This window comes from Acanthopagrus latus, chromosome 6 (genome assembly GCF_904848185.1).
Source record: "Acanthopagrus latus isolate v.2019 chromosome 6, fAcaLat1.1, whole genome shotgun sequence".
Taxonomy (NCBI): Eukaryota; Metazoa; Chordata; class Actinopteri; order Spariformes; family Sparidae; genus Acanthopagrus; species Acanthopagrus latus.
Window position 1 is genome coordinate 28435566 of NC_051044.1, and position 22851 is coordinate 28458416.

At 42.1% G+C, this 22851-nt stretch overlaps 1 protein-coding gene across 2 annotated transcripts in view; it reads left to right on the forward strand.

Moving 5' to 3' along the window:
* Nucleotides 1-22851, forward strand: part of phactr3b (phosphatase and actin regulator 3b) — a 52053-nt gene that overhangs the window by 11247 nt on the left and 17955 nt on the right. The window contains exons 1-8 of one of the 2 annotated variants that reach the window (XM_037101789.1): nt 4371-4650; nt 8848-9006; nt 9164-9238; nt 9382-9522; nt 11560-11790; nt 11876-12083; nt 14010-14200; nt 15810-15963. In XM_037101789.1, coding sequence (XP_036957684.1) covers nt 8853-9006; nt 9164-9238; nt 9382-9522; nt 11560-11790; nt 11876-12083; nt 14010-14200; nt 15810-15963 — 1154 coding nt within the window. In that variant the 5' untranslated portion in view covers nt 4371-4650; nt 8848-8852. Of the gene's footprint in view, nt 1-4370; nt 4651-8847; nt 9007-9163; nt 9239-9381; nt 9523-11559; nt 11791-11875; nt 12084-14009; nt 14201-15809; nt 15964-22851 lie in introns of those variants that run through there. The other variant, XM_037101788.1, reaches the window with a different exon arrangement.

Consider the following 22851-nt stretch of genomic DNA (forward strand, 5'->3'; position numbering starts at 1 on the left):
GTCACTTTCAGATTTTATTACACGCCTTAAGGTTTAGAGGTGAATATGATAAACAATTCTGTAATTCTTACATAATGAGATTCAGATACTGCATTGATAGACAGAGTATTTTATGGTTTATTTTGGATTATGTGCCATCTTTATCCAGGGATCTAAAGCTGCTTTCTGAGATTGTTTGCCTCAGACACATCCTCATCCACCTAATAGCCAAGTGGGTAGATTGCGCAGGAAGAAGTGGAGGACTCATCCATATGATGACCTTTTTTTGTTTTGGTATCTCTACTTTATGTATTAGCCTGTATCCGCAATATCAGCTGAAGACTGGAAAGCAATATACAGGCAGGCCGGGAAGAGTGTGACGCAGCCACACTGCAATGTCATCTACGCGCCCACCCGCTTGCTGTTAATTCTTCGGACAAGGACCGGCTCTGTTCACACACGGGCTTTAGTCAACCATTACACGGATACAGAGCTGCCGGAGTAAAGTCCGTTTAGTGTCTGCTCCAGATGATTCATACGTTTGAATTCACGCATACAGCTCCCTCGCTGGTAATGTCCAGAAAAGTTCAGTGCAACAATCAACCAAAGACATTTTCTATCGTGGGCCAGCTGATTTTTCAAATTATTGATAGTCATTTTATAGTGAGAGCTTTCTTGATTTTACATAAGCTGTATGGACGTTTGCAGTATGTCATCTTTCTTACATTTAATGCACAGGACTGCAGTTTTAAATCCCTCCGCGCAGAGCTACTGAGTTATAACGTGTCTAATATTATGGACCATCTTTTGTCGATTCTGAACATTATGCCCGGCTATCAATATTATTCCCCCTAAATTCAGTTACTTTGTGGCTGAACAGAGAAACACCGGCTCTCTCCACTATCAGTCAGAATGTGTTGAGGTTGGCAATCGATTGTAAAGTGCTTTTGGTGGAAATTGTCCCACAAATGGACACTCGATAGCTGCAGGTTTGAACTGTTTTACTGCTGATGGAGAGCACGTTTCTCCATCTTCTGCCGGCTCCCGTGTAACTGCTCAGTTCAGTGAATAAAGCCTGTGCAGCTAGAGTGAATTGTCTAACCTCAGTTTAATTTGCAGGATTCTGTCTTTGTTTACTAAATGTGCCGAAGGCTCCCCATACTGTATTATTATTTCTAGACACTGCATTATTATTTCGTAATTAGTTTGGTGTTATGATTATACAATTTCTAAAATATATCCTTCATATCCACATTTTTCCCCACCCCCCATGATGCCTTGTACGAATTATGCGCACAACTTCCTGCTCGTCCTGTCGCTTAAAGAGAACCAGCATGTTCTATGGTAACAGGACACTAATCGTCTTTCTTACAGTGACTGGCACAACGTATCACTCAGTGCTGAAGCTCTACGGTTAACAACTTTACCCTGTATATACTACTCACACTATCAATGTTGCTTTGCCCACTGAGCTAACACTTCTAAAGCCTTAAAAGTGCATCAGTACTTATGATACTGTTACTTAGGCTAGCGCCAGAAGTATCACCCATAATCATTTCCTCACTGACCTCCCAGAAACTCATGGCTATTACCTTCAATTTAGTAGCTAGCTAGCACCTCGAGCTAGCAAAGTCACATTCCTCATCGTTCTTCCTTGATCTGCCTAGCAACCCTATAACGCTACAATGCGGTTGGAAGAACTTGTAGCTTTTAGTGAGTCCGGTTGTCTCTGATGGTTGTTATGACTAGGAGGCTGGCATGACCAATTTGTCTCACTCGGCAGCTAGTAATTAAATGACACAGGTGTGACTAATATCATTAGTGACTTAGTTCAAGAGATGTTGAGATGAGTGTCCCACTAATGTACGCCAGCGAGACTATCAGACTCTGACACAATCTTAAGCAGGATGCAGCCATTGTTAATGGTATTAATTACGGCTGTGAAAATGTTTCCCTTTCGTTAATGTCACTTGCATGTTTGACTCGACCCACTGAGGCCCCGCCTGCTTCTATTATGCGAACACTGCATTATTGCAGTCGCTTCAGATTTCTTCATCTGTGGCGGGCTTGAGGTCATCTGTCAGTGTTTTTATTAACTGATCATAACTTGTGTGCGCACCCTCTTGGCCCTCACTCCATCCTCGGCCATATTAAATGAAGCCTTGTAAATACTGAATGAGATTCATGTCCGCTGAGTATCCTACACCTCTGTTTACATTCTTTGCTTACTGCTTGTTTGTCCCCGAGGAGAAATCCAGCTATTGACTTTTATCATCTCTGATGGAGCTCAGCCCGTCCTGCTGTTAATGTACGAGTGGCCTTCTCGTAAATCGATCTGAAGCCACAAAGGGTTTGTTTACACACCAAGTGATGCCGTCTGAATTATTAATAATTAGTCCCCTGAGGCAATGGAGTGCATGCAGGTAGAGGAAAAATGTTTTCCAGAATTGGTTTTAAAAAAGTGTTTTGCCCTTTTTTTATCGAAAAGCAAAAACAAAAAAACACATTTCATATGATTAAAAAAAAAAAAGATTACGGTATTCCTGGATTCCTGAGTATTCATGTTGTGTGTGCGAGAGAGAGAGAGAGAGAGAGAGAGACTTCACGGCGTGTGTGAGTTTATTTCTTCTTTTATCCCCTGTGGTATTTTCTGTGGTGTAATTCTCTGACCTTAAGTAGCAGCTTGACATTTCTATGTCAACTTGCCTTAATGTTTGCGGCCACGTCAGCAGAGTGGCTTTAAGGATGGTAATGTCACTCTGTCAGTTGGTCAGTCCACCGCTTTCGACCAGACTGACAAATCTCCAACAACAACCGATGGATTGCGTCATGACTTTGGTGAGCCTCTGACTTCTTTTCTAGCGCCATCGTGAGGTTAAGTGAGCTTTGAGGTGAAAAGCTGGATAGAATGCCATGAAACCTGATAGACACATTCATATCCCCCTCAGGATGAACTGTACTAACTTAAGTGATGTTTTAATATGTACAATACATAATCCAATACCTGCTGACAAGGATGCCTTAGATACACTACAAGGAGATTTTATCTGGTTGTAAAACAGTTTCAATTTAAAACTGATGACCGACATAAGCAAACCATCAGAGAAACCTGGCCATGTCTGGTTATTCTAAATGCCTGTCACTGGGTCTGATACCCTGCATTGATATAGTATCATGACGGAATATTGATACTATACAAAATAACAGAAAGGGCAACCAAATTGGTTAGCTGTAGGCTACATGTTGGCTAACCTAGGTGTATTAACGGCACAAAAACAAAGGACACTTTGTTTCACCATCGTCATATTGCAGTTATTAATCTTACCCACAAAAAGAAACATTACCTCATATGCACCCTGCATATACATGTGTTTACAAAAGAAAAATGGTATCAAACCACATTACATCTTTCCTTCCGTCTTTTCGAAAACAAAATGTACATGCTACGCCAGATCATGATCTTAGCCACATGAGGCAGCGGCCCACTGCTCGTACCACTTCTCACCACAGGGGCCGCCAGCATCAACAACAAATAAAAGTTGTTTGTAGCTGCTTTAAAGCTAGTTAAGAATTAAGGCCCTTTTGGAGGTATTATGTGAATAAGTGCTTGAAGAGGACATTAAAACTGCATATCCTCTGATATGGAATTCTCTTTCTTCTCCCACATATCTGACCTGATTTATTCATAGACTTTCCCATAGTGTAAAGAATTCATTCACATATGCTGAATAATATAGGGATATTATTATGGATGTTTTGCAAGTATATTGGCATACAGTATATTGCAAGTTTATTAGGTAGATAGATCGAATACAGTCTAATACAAATGTCAGGTAAAACTGTTTTGGAGAAGTGTTTATTCCATTTGGTGATCAAATCCGAGGTTTGAAATGATGAAATGATTTAGCAATTGAAATCGAAAGGGAAAAAAAAGAAGCCACTCCTCTGATCTTTTATTGCACTTCACTTCTTTGTCTTATAGGATAACAGACTGCATTTGCACATGTTTTGGAGTGTTGGTCAGATAATTAAAAAAAGTGCTATTTAAAAATCGCATTGTCACCTCGGTCTTTCATACTCACATTCATAAATCCCATACTTGAGAAGATAAAGGCCATAATGAAGAGAGCTGACTGTTTTTAGCTTTACCGGAGCGCATGTTCTCAAAAGTTGTGTATTTGATATTCATACAAAAAACATGAGGCAACAGCCATAAGTCAGCTGTTAACAGCATGTGTATGGCCTACTGTACTGCACTACTACGACCTACAGTACTGTACTACTATGACCTACTGTAGTATACAATATGAAGCACTGTTATGTAGCAGAGGATGAGTGTGTGTCAGTTTACTTGCCCTGCTCCTCCCGTCCAGAGGGGCGGGGCCCACATGGCATATCAACAGTCGCAGCTATCCGCCGATGCTTCCCGGTCGCCCACACTTTGTTTCCGCGCCCCGTCGCCGATAAACTAACGTCTGGCAGCTTTTTTTCTTTTTTTCTTTTTTTGAACTCGCTTATTGTCCTACAGAGTATTTTAATTCGTCTCCCGAAATAAACTTCGGCTGTGAAACCCTCAAGAGTCCGCAGAGTGTGAGCCCGGCGGCTCCTGTGGGAACATATGATGTGAACAGGGAGAGCTGGAGGACCGGACAGCGCTGTCTCCTCTCATATGTGAGTGTTAATCCCAAGTATTAGCTTTCGCCTCCATATTGCTCTTATCTGTAGTCGGGTTATGGCAGCGCACACCAAGTGTTTACCCTGAAACGCAGTGTTGTTGATGTAACGTGTGTGTCGGGACTTGTAGTCTTTGACTTTGGGACCATGTGTGGCGCTTAACCGTGTTAGTTCATCCCATGATATCAGTTGAATGTTCCTTTAATGTCCCCACAGTGACCTGTGGCGTTGAGCAGAGGGTCTGTAGTGATGGGTTCATCTTAATGCTGATATCTTCTGTGATAAAACAATCATCACTTCCTTAATTACAACCTGATAATGAAACAAAACAAACCATTTAATCCATTACAGATAAGTCATAGTGTGTGTGTGTGTGTGTGTGTGTGTGTGTGTGAGATGGGGATGGGGATGTTGTGACATTTCCAGTTGCTCTGGGTTGCGTGCCATCCTTTCCTGTTTCTTTAGGTTACAGTACACTGTGCCAGTCCATCTGCCTACCTTATAGCACTTAGAATGACCTGGATGACAGAGAACCCTCATCAGTCAGGACACTGTACAGTAGCTGACTCTGACATTTTTATTCCCCTGCTTGGACAGACGACACTTCAGCTTCAGCTGGAACACATCAGTGCTCACTCAGACCCTACTACCTGAATAAATATTTCAGCACAACTCGCAAATTAAATATACAGCGGCATCCCGACTTACATTATGCATCATTACACCCTTGGCCGTGATTGGCCGCAGCTCTCCGTCTCTCTGTGTGGCAACAGCCTTCCCATCCACCCAGCAACTCCCTATTCCTCATGCCGTGGTGATTCTCTGCCTCCGAGGGCCTTTTCTGCAGCATCCAGCGTGGTAACCATAGCAACGGCAGCCTGACCCTGGGTGCGCTGCTGCAGCAACGACAGGCTTGACCTGAATTCCTCATTGCATCCTGGGCGAAGCACACATGACTTGGGCGACTGACCTGCTTCTCATTGTTGGCAGCCAAGAAGCTTCTGGTCGTCGGTGAAAGCTGCTGCTCATGGATCAGTTCACTCAAGTTACTATTGGCCTTATGTTGTACGCGTAGTCTGGATGTTAGTAATGGGTAACAGGTCTGTTCGACTGCATTTGTAAATGCAGTGAGAATTATTGGTGAGAATAAGCTGTTGGCAGATGAAACAGCTTGAACAGTGTCTTTAGATTGCCAGCTTTTATGAAAAGTGGACTGGTCATCTAAAATGCCAAAATGTCTCTGGTTTAGATGCTCCAGTGGATTTGCTGCTTTTTATATTTAATCAGCTACAAAATTCTTCGGGTTTTAGGATGTTGGTCACACAAATGTAAAATGTATCAGTTTTCTGACTTATTTTAGACTAAAACAGGGCTTAAACTTTTTCCCTTGTACAGCCAAACCTGAAACTTGAAGGTGGACCACAGGCCAGAGGCACACACCTACTGTATTATATTGTGTTGTATTGTGTCATTAAGATGCTAAATGGTGTAGGACTGCTTGATTGACTGACTTCCTGTGCGTACTCTGGCCACCATGCTCAAATAAAAAAAAGCTAATGTTAATGTTAAATGTTGCTATGTCGCATGATAACAGCATGATAACATTGGTAGATCTCACGATATATATAAAGCCATAATATTTTTGATAAAGATTCTAAAGATTCTTACACTAAACAAAGAAAAAGAAAAAAAGCTGATAATGAAATATAGCCATCGGTTGGGGCCTGATGAATAATGAATGCTTGTGAACATTTTGATGTTGAATAGTTGCTGGCTTGTATCTGTGCTGGGAGGCTGTGTAAGTATTGCAGCCACTTGAATGTTTGGACGACATCGCTGGCTGCTAGCTGCATCTTTTTTGTACAACTAGGGAATATTTTTCCAATGTCAGTCAGATTTTGACCTTGCTTTTTATTAGATCTGCTGAGATGGAGTGATTTTAAGTAAAGATGTCCAAAATGCTCTGATTTCAGCTTCCTAAATCTTAGTGTATCCGGTTTCTTTACTCCTCTGTGACGGTAAACTGAATATCTGTGGGTTGTGGACACAGAGAGTCATGTGAGGACGTCATCTTGGGCTCTGGGAAACACTGATCAGCGCTGATCACCATTTCAAATGACATTTTATAGACCAAAGAACTAATTACTGAATGGAGACAATAATCAACAGATGTATTGAAAATTTAGATGATCATTACCTTTACCTTCTGCTTTTAGTGTCGCACTGAATATGTTGCACTTTTACTTTGGCTGCCATTAAGTTGGCTGGTTTCCACATGCCATCACCACCATATCCTGCCAAATCCTTCCACACCTGTGGTGTATCTCAGTATGAATCACTTCCCTTTGTCTTCTTATTATGTTACTGGAGCAGGAAATAAGTGTATGTAATTAATTTCTTAAGGGATATAAATGAGCAGATGTTGTGGATTTAGAGGCTGCTGACAGAAAATGAAAGCGTTCATGGAGCGATCGTGCTCGGCCCACGACTCAGCTGTAGGCTCCCTGAGGTGTCAGCTTGTTGTGGAGCCAGACTGTGTGGGAGTGCCTATTTCTGTCCCTTCTCCAAAGAAGCTCTCTCTCTCTCTCTCTCTCTCTCTTTGCCGCTTGATGCAGAAGTCAGCTCAGTCGGCCTCTGTGGTTCTTCTGCCTGTCTGTCGGTCGATGTGATGCCTCCTCGACAGCACAGCCTGCAGGCTTAAGTGCGCTTTGAGCGGTCCGAGTACCAGTTAAGAGGAATAATCATTGACTGACAGTCGCCGAGATGTCAAAGCGTCTGCACACCAGTAATTGATTTGCCGATCAAAGTTAAATAATCTTTTGAGTGATTTTTTTTTTTTGAGCACCAGTGTCAGATGTTCTCTGGTTCCAGCTCTGTGAGGATGGTTTTGTTTGTTGGGCAAACAGCACTGGGCCATTTGTCTCTTTGCTCTTGACATTTTATTGACCAAATGGTTAATGGTTATTATTACCTGCAAGAATAATAGAATTTCTTACATGTTTCTAACACTAAAGTAACTCCAAAAAAGACAACATTTTTGAAAGGGGTTCCCTTTTAGTAATAAGCCTGCACAGAATCATTACTGGAGAATCTTCAGCTCACTTTCAGCTCCTTGTTTGGTCGCTTGTCCCCCAAACTATTAATGGAATATTCATTTCAACACAGAAATAGATGAAATATATTTAAAATATTTATTTCAAAATATACTTTTAAGGATTATGTGAAAACATGAGGATCTTAACTATGAGACTCCTCCACCCCAAAACAAATATTATGGAGGACTGAAACTGAAAAAATTAAAAATGACTCCCTAAATACATTTTTATTTTAAACATCAAAAATAGTATTTTAAAAAAGTAGGCTTGAATTAATTCATAGAATGTTTTGATAATTTTGCTTTGATTCATTTAACTTTCTCTTAACTGCCATATATATTTACTGACATATTTGGTTCTGTATTAATTTTACCTATTAGGCATTAATTTATTCATGGAGCCATTTCTTCATTGATTGATTTTTTTATTTTGGCAGTGTCGGTCCTCCTTAACCAATAGGCTTTCCAAAACACTGTAAACGATCCTTGTCAGCACCCAGAAATAATGCTCTGACAAATACCAGTCCGCCAGGAGCAGGCTGTAACATTTGTACAGGCTGTCACTAATGTATGTGATCAAATCATGCTGTACATTCCTGTGTTCTTCTCGAAGTACATGAAGTACGCAGCCTAAAATAGTATAAAATCAGTGAGGATTGCAGACTGCAGCTGTCTGCACTGACCCGAGAGAAGGCAGTTGTGCTGAAGCTGATTTTATTTATTCGCTGTGTGTCTTTCAAGTGGTCTTTTAGAAGCGCTCTATTGTCTGCCTGTTTGGGGCCAGGAAGGTCTGGCTGCCCTGAAACCGTGTGAGTCACACACCAACAATGCAATTCTCTGTCTTCCCCCCACTGCTCGCTGCTCCTCAGAAATTAGACTGGAATCAATAAGGCATTTACAGCAAGTGACCCACATTTGCTCCTCTCACATGACGATGGGGTTAGTAGTATTCAGCCAATTGAGTTAGAAGTGATTTAAGGACTTCCTTCAGTCCTCACCTCATTGGAGCAGTGATTGATGTGACTAACGTCTGTGTTCGTGGTGGATCTTGTCGCCCGCTGCCTATTTTAGGCTTCAGCTCTGTTTGCTTTGTGTCCTAGATGTGATGGACCAGCAGAGGGTGCTGCATTCAGGTTGCCTGGTCTCAGGGGTTCGTACGCCTCCCGTCCGCCGCAACAGCAAGCTGGCCAGCCTGGGACGCATCTTCAAGCCCTGGAAATGGAGGAAAAAGAAAAACGAGAAGCTGAAGCCCGCTGCGAGTGAGTGTGACATAAAAACAGGGCGGCGGTTTGGGAATCACTCAGGGAATAGCAGCATGGAGGATGCATTTGCAAATTGACCCGGACTGCCTTGCATGTTTTTTTTTATTTCCGGTACGATTAGTGCACCAGGTTCATAAATATTTGTGTTGTTTAGCGGTGGAGAAGAAGGCAGCTGCACGACAGAAGAGAGATGACCTCGTCAAGAGGAACCCCGGGGAGACAGAGACAGGTGCAGAACACACACACACACACACACACACACACACACACAGACACGCACATGCACATAAGTGACTCCAGGCTGATCTCAGTGCACTTGTTCAGCCACATGAAGGCTCACCGCTGTCCTGTTTTTGTTTGCACCATATGCAGAGTCAGATCTTGCTTGTGGGGGTAACAGCGAAGATCCAGACACCCCGACTCACTCTGACGTGGAGGACAGAGACGAGGAGCCTGTGGCACCTCTGGCCAGCACCAGTGAAGACCTGGGCAGCGATTTAGAAGCCTCAACAGGTAGAGTACATAGTCAGTAAAGGATTCGTTCAGACAAGTGCAGCTGAATGTTTAGGTTTCATGGCCCAGAACTTTACACGTAGTGGTGGCTCATCTTCCCACTGTACAGTTCAAAAATACTTACTCACAATGACAGTATGCCTCAGTGGGCTTTACAATATATATAGTGGACGACATCATCTGTCCTTTCAATTCGAGTGAGGAAACCCTTGAAAAAAACCCAGAAAAGAACCACAGCAAAGGGAGCCCTCTCCCAGGATGGACAGACATGCAATAGATGTCAGAGTGTACAGAACAGAACAACAAAATCACACATTTGGTTGACAGAATGTCTGGTACAGGTTAATTATATCAAATAGTTGTGAATATTGTGGATCCAAGAGGATGACTGAACAGGCCAAGGCACAACAAGACCTCCACTCCAGTGTGGTGACCTGGAAGAGGACGGGCCACACAAGATGATTAGCCAAAAAAAAACAAAACATCAGATTGTAAAAGATTTGAATTCTCCGGAAGTAAAGATATATTTGGATTAAGCCTAGCTGGCTCAGGATTCCAAATATCAGTCCAAATTTATGTGAGTTACAATTTCTTGCTATTATCTGGTAAAACAATGATGCACATAGCCAAAATGTAACATACATGTTGACAGTTGAATATTAAAACCACTTATTTACATTAACAAAACCCAGCAGTGTACTCAGATGTCAAGCATGGTACAGATAATGTACTTTAAAAAAAACAAAAAAGGATAACGTACACTACCTACTCAACACCAAACAGCTGACAGACACGATGAGATTCTAGCTGGTAAAGACAGTGGATATATTAGCAGCTAAATAGCCATGTATTTCCTTCAGGAGTTGGTAGAGACCAAAACCAGAGCTAAAGAAAGTAAATTTTGCATTTACAACGGTCAGGTGCGCACAGACTCGACCCCAAATGCATGATAATGTTAATCTGCACCTACTGGATGTTTAAACAAACACGTTTTTTGCTAAAATGCTCAACATATCAACCTGTGCAGAGTCCTCCTCGCTGGAGAGTATCTCAGCTCACACTTGCTTATGGGTGAGGAAATCTAATAGGAGCATTGTCACTTTTTCCCCAAGAGAGCACTGAGAACATGATAGTTACATTGTGGGTTGTCCCAGTAACTTCCCTGGTCACATTTAAGACAATCCATTATGAGTGGGCTGTAATTGATAGCCAACTATTAAAAGTAATATTCACACCAGTTAACCTAGAGTGCACATCTTTACACTGTGCATGTTCTCCCCATGTCTGCCTGGGTTTTCAACAGTGTTACTGCACCACTGCACTGCTAAATGCCTAGAATAAGTGTTCTCTTTATCGTAGCTCACTCAGAGCTAACATCCATCATGCATATTGTAGAGGGGGGAGAAAAAAGCTCCATCTAAACAGCTGTCGGATTAAAGGAAAGACCTGAGTCCTTTTCAGAACTTTTCCTTTTTAATAAACAATTTCACACGCTCTAAAATCCTCTACCCATTTAATGTGCGGCGAACGGTGAATGAATAAATCATTTGAGATTACAGCCCTGTCAGTAAAGCTCTTCCGCTCCATGTGCAGAGGTTGCACAGGAAATGAGGGGGTTCAGTCTTTCTCCAGACTTCTCTTTTTGTGTAGACTTCACACAGTTAAAGGAACTGGGTAGAACAAAAATCACAAATCTGGGCTTAAAAAGCAACAAGGAAGAAAAATGTATTAGCTTGGCATCAGACTGTGAATAAGCCCCTAGATATTCCCTTCTTAAAATTATTTTTTGCAAATCAAGATAAGATTTTTGTATCATGTAATTTTGTACATTGATTAATATATGTATATTGTACTTCCTGTTAAAGTGATTGATTACTAGTCACAAATTAGTGATTTGGGTTATTTAAACTGGCTCATCTTTGACACAATTTCCTGATGCAGCTTCCATAGTGGCAGCTATAGTTTAGTTGTCATGTCTCTGATTGTCCACTAGATGGAGACAGAGACTATCTAATCAAATTTGCTGTTTTACTGCAGTGCAAGATATGACTGAAGATTCAAAGACAGTGGGAGATGCGGGTCAGAGTGAAGATGGAGAAGATGAAAGCACCTCACTAAGCGACCCCAGTGAGGAGCAGCCGATGGGGAAGGTGGAGGCTGTTGAAGGGAAACAGGAGGTGACAGCGGCCCAGCCTGCGAGACGAGCCAGCACCTCTAATCCACCTAACCTGCCAGTCAAACTGCTCACCAGACTGGGCAGCCTAGACAGTGAGTGTGATGAGTGTGATGTAAAGCTTCACCGCTGCGTGCAACAGCGTCTCACGTTGATGATCATTCCCCCCCCCAACCCCAGGTGCACCTCCAGTGCCAGTGAAGAAGTCCCCAGCCACCCTGCCCAGGAACTTCACACTACCCAAAGACCCTCATGGCTCGCTGTTGAGAGGCAGGATGTCGACACCAACTGGGTCCCCCCACCTTGGGGCACTACACTCACAGCTGCCCCCTAGCTGCATCATTGAGGAGTTGCACCGTGCCCTGGCCACCAAGCACAGACAGGACAGGTCAGATGTGCAACATTTCTAACACATGGACATGAATTATAGAATTACCATTGATTGATGCAGTCACATGAGATATATGATGGTGTCGTCACGTTTGACAAAACAAAAACAACAACTCTATTACTGCATGAAATGCATTGATTAATGATAATGAATAACCGATATGGTGTTATCATTGTTAGATTAATAAAAGGAATATGAAGAAAGATATCAATCCAACCCCAAGACCAACATTTAGGTTTATTACACACACAAATTATGGAGAATATTGACCATAAAAATACACTATTAATCAATTAGTTGTTCTAGAACTTGACCAAAATAGTTAAAAGATGCCTGTCACAAGTTCTGAAAGCCCAAGATGACATTTTAAAAGGTCTGATTTTGTCTGACCAATAGTCCAAAACATAAAGACATTCAGGTTAAGAGGATGTAAAACACAGAAAAATGACAAATCTTCACAGTTGACCTGAACGTGAGAATATCTGCCATTTTTACTGCATCAGATTGATAAGGGGATTGTCGAGATCACATTCCTTCAACCTTTTTTATTGTCTGAGAAAAACACATTTTCTAAGTGTGTGAATGTTTGAAATCTAGAGATGTGAAAGATCTATTTTCAATCATGAAAAATGTGTAATAGAATTCAGAGTAGTTCAACATTTGTCTCATTCCAGCCGTCACTTGCTAAGCTCCAGTTTCTTTTACCAGTGACTGTTGATTTCTAATATTCTTCAACTGTTGCTCAGCAGTGTCTTTGTCTGTTCCTGCCCTCTCAGTTGTCAGTCTGTTTGAACCATCATGTGGCGCTTTGTTCTCCATGTACAAAACAAACCTTTCACACAGTATGATCACTTGGAATCCTCTTCATTCGTGAAGAGGACTTTCTACAACCTAAAAGCATGAAAGAGCATTCAGATGTACACAGTGGTCCTCTCAGCCATCTAACGGTGGCAGATCAAGCTTTTATGGCCATTCCACACTTCTGAATGCTACTGCGTTTTATCAAACCACTTACTCCCACTGACAAACCAGGCCGATGTGGGCCTGTCAGCCGTTGTCGAGGCCGGCAGTGAGTGTCTGGGTCCTTAGTTGTTGCAGTGTGTCCCGCACCATTGGCACTGGACGGCCAGTTGAGCATGTTGAATCTCAGGCTCCCCATCAGTGAGAGAAATCACTCATCATCAGTACACAAGAAGAGAACAGGAAAGCCACTTCACTGCAGTATCTGTGATTCTTAAATGGAGGTTCTCCTTATTTTTCTCCTTTTCCTCCTCGCCAGTGCCATTCACCAGGCATATTCCCGATAAGCTATATTTTCTGAGTGTGATGTCAGTGCAGGATGTACAAGCTGGTTTTATTTGGCTGTAGTCTTTACGGTGTGTACAGATTTTCGGTTGAGACACGGGTGACGAGAGATGATGCAACCTCGGCCGCCTAAAAATTTGTCATCATTAAGTTATGCATACACCTTACCTTGATCTTGCTGTTCTTTAAAACATAAGATATTCTTGATATAATTCTCCTGAGCGTCACAACATGAATTGTCAGAGGTTCACAAAACTGAGCCTGGAGTTTGAAATCCAGAGAGAAAGAGAAATGTACTGATTTACCTCCTTCATATTAAAAACACATCTGGAAATCAATTCTGCGTTTCTTATTGAGAAAATATGTATTGTTTTTTTCACTGATGATTGTTACACAAACAACTCAAGCACCAAGTTCTTTAGCAAAGTCTCACTGTTGCTGTTTGTACCTGTAGTTTAATACTACTTTCACAATATGTCACAGGTGCCTCGTATTAGTAACTTGAAGTAAATGCAAAACTTCCAACCATTAACAATCAAGAGTTCTGAGCATTGAGAAGGTGGCTGTGGTACAATAAAGTTGTTACTGACAAGCTTGTCTTGTGATGTGTGATCTCAGCTTCCAGACTAAGGAGGGGCGCTCCTCTCTGAAGCGCCGGATGGACGGCCGTCTGTCTCGCACGTCCAGCACAGAGCGGGAACCTGCCGGGGAGACGGAGAGCAAGAAGGAGTCTGACGAGAACAAAGAGAACTGGCGCCTGGACGAGTACTTGAATGACCAGGACAGCTGGAACGAGTCTGTGATCTCTGGTAGGTCTGCTAACGGCAGACATGTTGTGCAATATTTTCTCTATTATTATCTGCCTCTTAATGTCCAAAGCCAGCAAAAATCTGGGCACCCTGTCAGTGGATAATGAAGCAGCGTAATCTCTGCTGATATTTGTTTACAGTGAGAGCATGACAGGGAGATTTACAGCCATGACGAATAGCAGACTGAATGGTGTTAAGTTTCGGCGGGCCTGTCAACATCTGCTCCTGTGGCCTAATTCCTGGCCATTCATGTGGGTCATTGGTGCACAGCCGTCTGCGGTTGATACGTATATCTGTGATGCTGCGGGAGAAAATACTACAACTGTAGACTGTGGAGTTAGGATGGACATGCACGCCGCCCGCCATGACGTTAACATTAATACGTGATGACCGCAGATGTGTGGTGGAGGACATTGCAGCAGTAAAAAAAGAGTGGATTTAAGCAAATGAGTGTGTCTTTAAAATGCAGTAGTAGTTCACCACTGTGGTGCAGAGGAAGATGATTACCACAGCGTCCATTGAACACGAAGCTGAAGTATGTGTTTATTTGATTTAAAGTATACCATGATGTAACCTATAAATAATAATAACCTCTCTAAGACTTTAAATTTCCCTAAATCAAATGCATATGACAACATTGTAGTTAAGTACATCTGTGCTGAACAGCTGATAGGTAAGTTTTCAGATTTTTTTGAAAAGAAAATACTTTGAAGGCAATGGATCATCCCGACCTGAAGTAGCACGTCATGAAGGATGAAAGGAGGTTTCCAAGGCGCCAACTATCCTTCAAAGTGCAGTTCAGTCGATCGTAATAGAATTGAAAGAGCAGATTTTTCCACAATCTGGGTTCCCATTTATTTTTTATTAACATAGAAATGCAGGACTCATATAACCATTTAGTTTAAAGGTGCTCCCTCTAAGGCCTCAAAGTCCCTCCATTTAGCACGGCAGACTAAATACTGAAATACCCATGAGCCTCTGGTACAGTTGCTATGGAGAAGAAGCGGTCAGTCAGAGGTGCGAATCAGAGCGGTAGCACCACAGTGACTGATTTGACCCCAATATGAGTTGAAATCCAAAGGAACATTGGAAATTTAAGCTGCCTCCACCTGCTGTTAGCAGCACATGTAACAGAATTTCAGTGTTTTTGGCCAAAATGTATCTTGTGAGTCTGAGTAACTTCTCCTGAAGCTTTTACCAGTGTTTTTATCTTAGAGACAGGTATTTTCCAGTGCAGGGGTAAATTGTTTGTACCGATGATTCCACCGAGAGTTTAATGAAGATCCCAGATGTACAAGCTCCAACTGTGAGTCATGTCACATCGTCTATGGGGGGAATAAAGCGTTCCTCCCCCGCCGCCCTGCCACCGTATAAATGAGCTGCAGGTTTCCATGGCTGACATGGGAGACACATATACCTCGGCATCTTGAAATAAGCATGCAAATATGTATTTAATTAAAATGGTGTTAGGTTAAGTCTTCTGAGAAAGCACCAAAGTACACTGTGTGCCGATTAGCATCAGTTCAGAGAGTTAAGCTGGTGAACTATGTTTGGCAGCTCGAGAAGTGCTGTGCTGTTACTGACCTTAATTTGTGCCCGACAACAACAGGGACCCTCCCGCGCAGGATGAGGAAGGAGCTGCTGGCCGTGAAGCTTCGGAACAGGCCCAGCAAGCAGGAGCTGGAGGACCGCAACATCTTCCCCGTCCGCAGCGACCAGGAGCGGCAGGAGATCCGCCAGCAGATCGAGATGAAGCTGGCCAAGTGAGTCGCTCTGTGTGGACCCACATCAGCCTGCCATCCGCCAATCCCCCCCCTGCATCAGCCCCCCCACCCTCCTCTGTATGTATGTGCGTTTCATCACTCAACATGTTGTCTACACTTTGGCTGCTTGTCCCTTATCACCCCGTGTCAGTTCCTCCGTATACATATCACAAATGCTTTCACTGTAGATATTTGGGATTATTAGAATATTCCTAAAATGTATTTTGATGTTGAGATCTAGCAGAAGGTAAACCCAACTAAACTCAGTATACTTGCTGTTTTAATTTAGCAGCAAAGACATTTTGGTGGGGAAGAAATGCGGTTAAACAGACACCGGGGGAAGGAAAACACACAGATCTCAACGTTATGATGTATACCGCCACGCCTCTTTTGGTTACGGCGTACTGTAGGAATTGACACACCGGTGGTCTTCACTCTGGCTGCAAAGCTAACAGCGTGACGGGTCGGTCGCTTTCAAGTCTACCACTACATGACCCAGAAAGGCTACGGCTGTGGCTGATCGCTCGTCTTTTGGCTGAACTGTCCCTTTAATGTCTCTGTTCATCATCCCTGATGTGGCAACATCACCTCTCCACAGCTGAATGAATGTGTGTGTCCTGGTCATAGGTCAGTAATCACTGTCCTGCTGCTCTCAGGCTGTCAGCCAGACTGGACGGCAGGAGACGAGTTTGTACCAGCACCTGATTTCTTAAACAGCTGAACCAACCTCGCTAACAATTAGCACTGCAGCAGAGAGCGTCAAAGCAGCAAACAGACACCATATGTGTTGTTCTGCATCCCTCTGCCCCCTGTCTCCACCACAGTCACTTGGCAATTTAAAAAAGATTACTCATTTTATAAAAGTGAAGAGATGAATTGTTTTGTAGAGAAAAATCACTCAGCTTTTCATAGGCATTGGGATGAGTAGTTTTGAAGCACTGGAAAGATGATCTGAGATAAAACTGGTCTGTCTAAGCAGTAGAAAGACATAAATATTATTGCTACAGTGGCTGTGATTTTCTCCTTTGCTTAAAAGGTAACCAGAAAGCACTTTACCACTCTGCACTAGTAAACACTCTACAGGGCACTTTTAATTCTGCCTTTATTGTTTAGTTTTGGTTAAGATTTAAACACGTGATTCAAGCTGTCTTGTTTGGTCATGCTTTGTATTGATGCAGGTTTTAATAGGACGCTTTCATAGTAAATCTCAGTTCTGTACGGTAAACTGTGCTAAGCAGGAAAAATGATTGTAAATTAAGAAAACAGGAACAAAACATCTGTCTCTATAGCCATCAATGCACTGAGTTGTGGCCATGTTTAAAGAATTGACCCTGTTTACTTGACATGTGTCCAGGGTCCAGCCTCCGTCTCTCTCAGTGCATCCTGTCATCTTTAAACGCTCCATGCGCGACATGTTGCTCTCACTCTTTCTCTCTAACTTAGATTTGAATGCTTGTGGTGTAAAATACAATGAGGTGTGAACAACAGCCCCTGGTAAAAAGTGGCAGAAAATGTTGAAAACTGCATGAGTCACTTTGGCATAACAAGGCACAACAAAGAGGTTTTTTTTGTTTGTTTTATTGTTGTTCCTCTCCTTTCCTTGGACGTAGCTTTTTTCTGGGTCAAGCGACTGATTTTGGGAGTGTGGAACAGGATTTTTCTGAAAGGCAGAGGAGGAATGCAACACACAACATAATCGTATTTGTCGCGTTATGTAAAAGGCCATAGGCTGTTATTATGTTGACTTTAATAGGATTAACAGTGGAACCAGGTTCCTTTTTTTTAGTGAATAATACAGTGGCAGGGTGTACTGGTAGACTTACGCAATCCTCCGAGTGGGATGAGGAGGGTTCACTCCTCTCTGAGAATGCACTCACCTAATGTTTAGTTTGCATGAACAGTAACTTTTGCTAAATCTGTGCATCAGCCTTCTGGTGTGTGTCACGTGTGTGTGTGTGCAGGATAGCAGCTCTCCTGACACTGAATAACCATTTGACTTTTTCGACTGACAGAGAGTTGACGCAGCTTTTTTTTTTCTTGCCTGCACTTTTCCCTCTGTAAGCTATTAACACATTTAGGTGTTTTTCATACCTTTGTTAAAATAGGCAGAAGTGATAATAGCCTGTTAGCTAAACAGTCACACTTCACTGTGAGCGCTCTAAATGGAGGCTGACCTGCTTGCAGCTGCCGGTTCAGGTCGAAACAGAAGCTATTCTCCTCGGAAGGCGACAAACAAACCGCAAACTTCTAATTAGCATTTTCAAATGCATCATTAGCTTCAGTGACTCTCAGCTCAAAATAGCTGCTTTGGAGGAGATTCAGCTAATTAGAAAAGAAGAAGACAGGTCATCACATTTGTACCTGGTAAGATCTGTTTATATGTCTATTTACAAAAGAACGTTGACACATCATAACTACATCTTGAAATATTATTAATACACAACAGTGTGTCAGAAATGTGGCATGGGTGCAATATGACAGTTTTATTTCTTGAATTACTAAACTGATGTGGGGCTTCACATCAAGAATTTGGGGGGGGGGTTGCCATTCCCAGCTGAGATTTTGCATGTTATCCCCCCCACAGTCCAAAGACATGCAGGTTTGGGGAAAGTGGTGACTCTAACTTGCCCGTATATGTGAGTGTGAGCGGTCGTGTGTCTCTATACGTCAGCCCTTGGATGATCTGGCGACCTGTCCATGGTGTGTGCCGCCGCTCGCCTTACGCCAGCTGGGATCTGCTCCAGCCTGCTGCGATCCTGCAGAGGACAAGTGATTACAGATAACAGATGGATTAACTAATTTGACTGCTGTATTAAAATAAGAGATGCGCTGGTTGAGCAGATGTAATTCTCAGATTAACACGGTAATTATTGTTGATGGTGTGACATTTCATGGTGATATCCTGAGTGTATGCTGCTTCTTATAGCAGTGCAGGTAACGTTCAACTTTAAGTTGATGCAGTTTGCAGTTCTTTAAAGCAGGTCGTTTCAGGTCATCAGGTAACAGTCACACTTTTGTTCAGTTTCATTGCTGTTTTTAGCATTAAGGCTCTAACAACCCTGCAAAAATAATCCCTTTGCACCACCCACCACACAGGCAAACTTAGCTACTAGCAAGCAATGTTGGTGCATTTAACTTTAACTGTTGCTCTCAGGAGCTGGTAGAGACCCAAAACTGAGCTAAGAGGAGAATGAATGTTGGAATTATTTTTGCCAGCATTGTATAATAAGCCACCGTTTGCCATTGCAATATGTATTACTTATTACATTAATGTAAAATAAGATATTGTGGTGCTTACTGCAAAGATACCTTATCCTCTACAATGTGTATCAATCCAAATTTCTCAGTTTATATTATAAAGCCATTAAGATACGGTCTAAATGTGAGTGTTAAACAACGTCTTCACACAGTCTGTCAAAAAAACTGAAAAACCAGTTTTCACCACAACGCCTCTAAACAGATGCAGACTAATATTTGCTGTGGAGTGAAAGCAGTAAGCAGGCAGCTTCAGCCTTTCTTGCCCACAGTATATCACCTAACAGTGGCTGTCATAACTTTACAAAATGAGTCCAACACAGTATATTCAATGGCTTATCAGCCGTACAGGTACAGTCCTCACAGTCATAGCAGGTGGCAGCATGTGATACAGCATGTGAGGCATAAAGGTTTCATACCTTCACTGCCTAAAAGGAACTTTCCATTTGCTTCTCACATGGTGTTTGGGTCATTTTTTTTCAAGATTTGTTTATAGGGCAAGTCACTCTAGCTCTCTGTCAAATAAATAGAGCAGAGCATTCCTTCTCTGTAAAAAGTTTGCTTCAGGATGTCGTGTACCCTCGAGCTGAAGATGAACCCATGAAATGCTCAGATAAGAGATGGAGGAAAATGGCGGTAATAACCTCCCCTTGTGCCTTCTGGCTGGGGTATGAAATGCTCTCTGTACAGAGCTGCACAGTGGACGGGTTTCAGTTGAAAAAGAAAGGCCTGAAGTGTGTTTTAATATTGCTAATGAGACACAGATGCAGAGTCACTGACCTTAATAGGATTATAGAAAATATGCAGCGCTTCTTGTGAAAACAAAACAGAACACAAATTGGTTTTCTACTCATAGAATTTTATAGACGTTACTTAATATCCCCGTCCACTTAAAAAAAAAAAAAGTCGATGTTCACTTTCTCATGGGTAAATGTGTTCATCCACTTTAACTGACCTCAGGCTGGACTGGGCTGGCTCCAAATGTAACCACTTGGGAGCATCGAGGGAAGACAACCCGCTGACGTTCACAATAGAGTTTGCATATGAGCCGAATGCTTCCATTGACAATGAACAGAAGGCTTTGCAATGGATACCCATGAGTTTTTTTCTTTATAGTGTGCGACAGTTGTCAGAGTCGTCACTGTGAAATCAAAGTAATTTCACTGTGAGATGTCAAACAAGCTCAAGTCAGTCTGTCGCTCGTCGTCCCTGAAGCGGCTCCAGAGAGTGACATAACATCGCAGATGGTTTCCTTCAGTCACACTCACACATTTATGTTAGTCCCCAGTTACATTTAGATTGCATGAGTTAATGCCTGTAGTGTAAAGATATACAGTAAATGTTATGACAAGTTAAAAAACCTGCACTCAGAATCCCACTTCAATGAGACTACGAATGTATTATCAGCTAAGAGGCTGAAAATCTTTTAAACAAGCAACAAAACAAGACAATGCTGATCAAATATCAATCACAAGCACCACTTTCAAATATATTTGTCTCTTTTTTTACTGCAAAGACAGCCAAGTTTTATCCAAGGGCCATCGTCCAGCAATGAAGTATTTCTGTCAGTACAGTACTCCAGTTCAAAAACTAATGTAGTGAATCTAGTAACTTTCCACCACAGCATTCTTGTACAGTATAAGATATACGGCTTCAAAGTTGAAATGATTTAAATCATATATTGTTATATGATTTGTCAGTTTTACCATGACAATGTTCCTTCAGTTCTGAAGTCATCATGTAAAGAGAGCATACAGAAGCTAATTATAACTATATGAATATGTTAGTGTTAAATAAATTTCAGGAGGAGTTTTAGTGTGTCCTTTAAAAGCAAATGAATCACAGTTATTAGTGTTTTTATTTGAATGATTAATTTATGAGTGTATTATTTGCATTAACATGATAAAAGGATGAATCCTGTGGCACATCATAGGATGAAAAGCATCATAATTCATCCAACAAATGTTTGTAGTTGTTTTGAAATATCTGACATAATGTAGAAGTTGTTATTGCAGAGCGTCGTAGTCATTACATAACTTGTGCTGCATCAACAGGTCACCATTGGCCTCAGAGAGCTCCAGGGATATTGGCCTCCCCTGTGTGTCTGGGTGCAGTTTCATTACACACCCAGTGCCATCACAGGTCGAAGCAGCTAATTAAAGAGATAAAGACTCTGAGCTGAGAGGGAAAACGGAGCTGGTTTCCGTTCCCGTCCAAGGAAACAGGGCAGCGAGAGTTTGATGAAGCCTAATTAATTTACAGCTAAGCCTTTTGCTCCCCACTGTGTAACTTAACTGTGAGAGATGAGTAAGGCTGGGTGACATTCAGACAGGCTAAATAACACTGCTCATGAGCCTTTTTGAGCCTGGCATCACGCTTCTCCGTGTGCTCTTTTTCCTGCGCCCTCGCCCAAGGCATTTCACAGCTGCGTGTCGATCTGGATAGCCAGAGCAGCTATTCGTGCATCGGTTTGGTGTATGTGACGCTATCATAAACCCAAAGCCGTTCCAAACACGCTTTGCGCCATGTGAGCCTTTCCGAGTGCACACGGACAAATTCCAGAGGGTAATTGAAAAATAGCAAACGGCATAATGCAGCATGAACTTAATGACTCAACATGCCAGAGAGGATGTTGGAAGATCTCTGGCCTGCAGTCTGCATGGGGCATTACGGTGAGACCGAGCTCCATCCCAAACATTACATGCTGTTTATGTAAACTCAACTCCTGATCACTGTTGCATAATGAAAACAGGAAGCGATCAATCATGTGTCATAAGGGGTAAGTATGACAGTGGGCTGCAGGGTTATGGACAGTGTGTGCACGGTGCTGGTTGAGGACAGAGGTCAGATCAGCAGGTTTGTAATGAGCAAAGTTCAGTCAATGTGTTACATTACTGCAATCATTCTTCCTCAGCTGTGCCAAACTGCACTCCAGTAATGACAGATCGATTAGAACACACAACACATTAGGCGCACAATATTATGTAGACTTCAACACATCCCATGAAAAGACCAACAATGAAGACCAGCAGCCGGATTTGTTTTATTACTCTGTGCCCTATGGCTCAGAAATCAGAAAAAAATGAGACTGAATTTGGACTTCAGAAGTTAGAGACATTGCAACTTGAATGACTTGTTTGTGCTCATTTTGTGTTTTTAATTTAGTTTTAATTTAGTTTTTATGTTTGACTGTCAGTTCTTCACAGTTTAAAAGTGCATGGGAAGGGAAGATTTAAAAGAGGTAATTAAGAAATAAACGAGCTTTTACTGTGTGACTACACGTATTTTACCCAGTGATTAGCCTATAGTACAAATTCAGTTCATTGTCACCATTATTAGACAGGTACACACACCTTGTCTTTTCTCTTTGAAAAAACTGAATACTGCCGGAAATGTCACTGTGTGGTGACGTGGCCTGATGTCTGGAACACACACATTTTAGTTTACTTTGACTCAGTTCCATGTGCACTGTCCTGCTGCTGGAAGTACTCACTGGAGCACCAAATGTGTATTAAACCGCTGCTGAAAATAGTCCCCAACAAACGTTTTTAAAAACTGCAGTGCCCACTCTGCTGCTTTAGAAATTACTGAGCACATTTTTTAAAAAAAGGAAATAAAAAAGGAAAGCTGTTA